Raw genomic sequence first — 5,682 nt, 5'->3', positions numbered from 1 at the left:
TTCACTGGGTTATTTGTTTTTTGGGTGTGGAGTTTGGTGACTTCCTTGTAGATTTTGGACACTAGCCCTTTATCTGATATGTCATTGGCAACTATCTTTTCCCATTCTGTTGGTTGCCTATTAGTTGTCTTGATTGTTTCCTTTGCAGTGCACAAGAGTGCTTTTAAAAGAAAAAATAATACAGTTTGCTTTGAGATGGAAATTAACATTAGAAGGTTAAGCTCAACATGGTCCAAGCCAGATTTAACAGCTTTTCTCCTAAAATCATCACTCTCCCAAGACCCTGCCTCTTGTCAAGGGCAGCAGGGGCCACTGGTCCTTTAGCCCAGAGCCCTGGGGAGTCTGTAATCCCATTCCTGTAATCACCAATTCCTGCCCATGTTTCTTTTAGTCAAACTCATAATTCCATTTCTTCCACTCCACTTCCACAGCTAGCACTCTGCCCTGGACTCCTGCTGTCTTCACACCCCAATAACTACAAGAGTGACACCGCTGACCCCAGGCCAATTGGCCCCTTATTTTTATTTAGTCCATGAACTAATGGTATGCCATATGAACAACAGATTATGAAGGAGAAAGCATACACTGGGTTTGTTCCTATACTTAACAACATGCACGATTATAACTGTGCTTCAAGGTAATCAGGGGAAACCAGGAAGCAGTTTTCACAAATGACTGCAATGGTGCTTGCATATAATCACAAGTAGAGATGTCCTCTCTGAAGACGTCTGTTTTCCCAATCCTTGGAAAACTTGGGGTCCCCACTTCTGTTTTTCACTAGTAATCCAGATGTTTTGCTGGACTTTGAATGATTTAAGCCCTAGTTCCAAATGACGGGGACAAAAGCAAAATGAGCTAGGAAGCCTCTTCCCATGTGGTAAATTTCCCCCCTTCCTTTAAGAATGCTGACCAGGGGCACCTGGGTGGCTCAGTCAGTTAAGTGTCTGACTTCAGCTCAAGTCATGATGTCACAGCTTGTGGGTTCGAGCCCCACATCAGGGTCCATGCTGACAGTGTGAAGCCTGCCTGGGATTTTCTCTTTCCCTCTCTCTCTGCCCTTCCCCCACTCATATTTTCTCTCTTCCTCAAAAACAAATAAATGAACTTAAAAAACAAAAAAGAATACTGACCAGATAAAGCAGCTTGTGCCTTAGGGTCCCCATAGAAAGGATGGAGTAGAATATTTGAAGTAAGAGGGAAAACATAAGCAAAATCATAGGGTAGGAAAAAAGAATGGTGTGCTGATGGAAGAAAATGAAGACTGCTTACCAGGTCAGTGGATTTGTGTTGAGGACAAAGACTGTAAGCTCTTTCATTAATCTGTGAACCTTGAAAGCAGAATTAGATTTCTTTGTTTTTGGCACCCCAGCACTTATGACAGTGCTGGACATATAGCAGGCATGCAATAAATTTTTTTTTCAATATTATGAGGTTGGAATAGTAGTGTGGCCACATATTGACAGGCTAGACTTGCTTATTCTCAGCATTATATATGTTTTGTTTGAAGATCCACAAAATTATAAAACGCATGAGAGTAGAAATATTCAGTGCTCTCTATTCCTAGGACAGTGCTTAGCTCATAAATGTTTAATGAATGATTAAGAAGGGAGGGAACAAGGGAGACAAGGGAAGGAGGAAGAGAAGCAAAGAGAAGGAGAAAAGAAGGGAGAAAGGATGAGAAGGCATGAGGAAGAGAGGGAGGCAGGAAGTCCACTCAAAAGCAAGAGTAGATATTCTGCTGGTGAAAAATGTGGATACAGTAAAAAGAGGCAACTCCTATGACAAGAATATCATACTTCTCTTGAAAAAAGGATATGTGAGACTTGGTCTGCTACAGGTTTTCTGGAGGTACCCCATGGTGGCAGTAAATGTCAAAAACCAAAAGTCAATCTTTTTTTTAATGTTTCTGACACTTAATAAACCACTGTGCATTTCATAATGCAAAGAGTCTAACCAAAGCTTCAACATTCGGAGGTTGATACAAACCACCCTCTTTCACTATAATTAATTTCTACAAAACTTGCACTTCATATGGTATTTTATTGAGAATTATTAGTTTTGTAAAGTTTTTACTTATGTACAGCTGACATATAATGTTACATTAGTTTAAGGGGTACTAAAACACAGTGATTTAACATCTATTTACATTATGTTATGCTCACCACAAGTATAGCTACCATCTGCTGAGAATTATTTCTCTGAGAATTAGTATAGCAATAATGATAACAGCCTTTATTAGTAGCTGCCTTACCAATCCCTAATGCCTCATGAAGAAAATGGAATTCTAAAAGTAAAGTCATAGTTCTGTGGTTATTCTACATCTGTCTGAAACAACGAGAGATACATTATCAGTTTTTCCTGAACTTTAGCTTATAGCAGGCCTGATTGGATGGAGTTTTCACTGGCTTTCAGATAAATAATTTCAATTTCACTTATTCCAAACAAAATCTAGTACTTCAAAGCATAGGTATGTCTTTGTAGAAGAGAGATATTACCTTATTCTGGATACTATTCCCAATTACTGTCATCCCTTTGGGGCCAGAACCATGGTATTGGAACTAAGGCTTTATGTATTAGGAATATAAAATCTCTGGTCAAGGTGGTGAAGATCTCATCTTATTGCTTCTCTTTGCTATACTCTGGCTATTCACAAGTATCCTCAGCTCTATTGCTCTTAAATCTTTCATGTATGAGCCTGTTAATCTCCTTTCTTTAAATCCCAGTGATTAATTTTCAAGAAGGGAAAAATGATAAGTGCACAAAAAGAGTTGTTCCTTTAGGTATATAATATTCATAAAATATTACATATAATATGTTTCATAACACATATCCTTTAGTTATATTACATAATATTCTATATTGTATTTTAATTATATAATAATATATTATTTAGTTATATAATATTCATAATATATGTTGTTTGGGCAGTCTCCATTTAGCTTCACACATTCAGGATCCCAGTGCATTATATTTTATTGTACACCCTAACAAAGTAAATATGAGTAATTAAGTTATCAAGTCACTAATAACAGATATCAAAGAAGCCAAATCTTTTCAATTGACAAAAAATTATAGAGTCACTACTATATTCGGGAAATTAAGCTTTACACATATTCACTCATTATACTTACAATTGAGTTGGCAAAGGGAACCAAAATACCCAAAGCAAACAAGCCCAGAAGTGGTCCACCAATCATGCCAAATATACTGATGGCTGCCTACAAAAAATAACAAAAAGTCAGCAATTAGCAATCTCAAACACCAAGTTAAACTGTTTCAAAGAAAATTTCATCAGAATGAGAATTTAGTCAGCCTCCTCCAGAAAATCATGGCAGCCTTGTGATTGGCAAATATGTCATCAGAACTTGGAAGCTTCTGTTTCTCAGTCTCAAATATTAACTGGTTCATTCAGTTACTTCAATAAAGGAAGCAAAATATAAAGAAGGTAGACAGTCATGAGACAATGGGAATACCTATATGAATGCATAAGACAAGAGGGACACAACTCCTCCCAACTGAAATGAAACACAACAATCAAAACCTTTGGGGTACAGCAAAAGTGGTTCTAAGAGGGAGGTCTATTGCAATAGAGGTCTACCTCAAGAAGGAAGAAATATCGCAAATAAACAACTTAAACTTACACCTACAAACAACAAACAGCCTAACACCAGCAGACGGAAGGAAGGAAATAAGGATTAGAGAAGAAATAAATTATATGAAAACAAAAAAAAATAGTAGAACATATTGATGAAACCAAAAGCTGGTTCTTCAAAAAAATTAATAAAATTGATAAGCTTCTAGCCAGAATTATCAAGAAAAAAAAGAGAAAGGATTCAAATAAATAATATTACAAATGAAAGAAGGGAAATAACCACCAATACCACAGAAATACAAACAATTATAAGAGAATATTATGAAAAACTATATGCCAACAAATTGGACAACTTAGAAGAAAGGAAAAAATTCCTAGAAACATATAAGTCCAGGAAACTAAAACAGGAAGAAATAGAAAATTTTAACAGACCAATTATCAGCAAAAAGTTGATTCAGCAATCAAAAAACCTAACAAATAGAATGTCAAGACCAGATGGCTTCACAGGTGAACTCTACCAAACATTTAAAGAGGAATTAATACTTATTTTTCTCAAACTATTCCAAAAAATAGAAGAGGAAGGAAAACTTCCAATTTCATTCTATAAGGCCAGCATTACCTTGAATCCAAAAATCAGATAAAGTCACCACAATAAAGAGAACTAGAGGCCAATCAGTATCTTTGATGAACATAGATGCAAAAATCCTCAATGAAATACTAGCAAACTTAATCCAACAACAAACGCATTTTAAAAAATCATTCACCACAGTCAAGTGGGACTTCTTACTGGGTTGCATTGGTGGTTCAATATTTGCAAATCAATGTGATATGTCACATCAATAAAGAAAGAATTGGAAACACATGATCATTTCAATAGATGCATGAGAAATATTTCACAAAATACAACATCCATTCATGATAAAAACAAAACAAACAAACAAAAAAACCCTGAGCGAAGTAGGTTTAGAGGGAACATACCTCAACAAAATAAAGGCCACATATGAGAAAACTCACAGCCAGTATCATATCTATTAGGGAAAAACTGACTGTTTCAGGTCAGGAACAAGGCAAGGATGTCCACTCTCACTCCTTTATTCAACCTAGTACTGGAAGTCCCAGCCACAGCTACCAGATAACAAAAAGAAATAAAAGGCATCCAGGAGAGTGGCAAGATGGCAGAGAAGTAGGGAACACTGATACCTCTGCACACCTGTAAACATCAAACTGAGAGGATTTAAAAACCATTCCCTGCTCATGGATCGGAAGAATAAACATTGTGAAAATATCATTACTATCCAAAGCAGTCTACACATTCAATGCAATCCCCATCAAAATTGCACCAGTGTTCCTCTCAAAGCTAGAACAAACTATCCTCAAATTCATATGGAACCACAAAAGACCCTGAATAGCCAAAGTAATATTGAAGAAGAAAACCAAAACAGGAGGCATCACAATCCCAGACTTTAGCCTCTACTACAAAGCTGTCATCATCAAGACAGTATGGTATTGGCACAAAAACAGACACATACACCAATGGAATAGAATAGAGAACCCAGAACTGGGCCCACAAATGTACGGCCAATTAATTTTTGACAAAGCAGGAAAGAGTATCTGATGGAAAAAGGACTGCCTCTTTAGCAGGTGGTGCTGGGAGAACTGGAAGCAACATGAAGAAGAATGAAACTAGATCACTTTCTTACACCACATGCAAAAATAAACTCCAAATGGCTGAAGGACCTGAATGTGAGACAGGAAACCATCAAAACCCTCGAGGAGAAAGTAGGAAACAACCTCCTTGACCTCAACCGCAGCAATTTCCTACTTGACACATCCCCAAAGGCAAGGGAAATGAAAGCAAAACTCTTGGGACCTCATCAAGATAAAAAGCTTCTGCACTGCAAAGGAAACAATCAAGACAACTAATAGGCAACCAACAGAATGGGTAAAGATAGTTGCCAATGACATATCAGATAAAGGGCTAGTGTCCAAAATCTACAAGGAAGTCACCAAACTCCACACCCAAAAAACAAATAACCCAGTGAAGAAATAGGCAGAAGACATAAACAGACACTTCTCCAAAGAGGACATCC

General features: G+C 37.0%; 1 protein-coding gene across 1 annotated transcript in view; it reads right to left on the bottom strand.

Moving 5' to 3' along the window:
• Window positions 1–5,682, bottom strand: part of SLC5A8 (solute carrier family 5 member 8) — a 44,412-nt gene that overhangs the window by 8,145 nt on the left and 30,585 nt on the right. Inside the window, exon 11 of the mRNA XM_029954985.1 lies at window positions 3,132–3,218. Coding sequence (XP_029810845.1) covers window positions 3,132–3,218 — 87 coding nt within the window. The remainder of the gene's footprint in view (window positions 1–3,131; window positions 3,219–5,682) is intronic.

This window comes from Suricata suricatta, chromosome 10 (genome assembly GCF_006229205.1).
Source record: "Suricata suricatta isolate VVHF042 chromosome 10, meerkat_22Aug2017_6uvM2_HiC, whole genome shotgun sequence".
Classification (NCBI taxonomy): domain Eukaryota; kingdom Metazoa; phylum Chordata; class Mammalia; order Carnivora; family Herpestidae; genus Suricata; species Suricata suricatta.
Note: the sequence above shows the minus strand (reverse complement) of the source record. Positions and strands in the feature narration are given on the sequence as shown.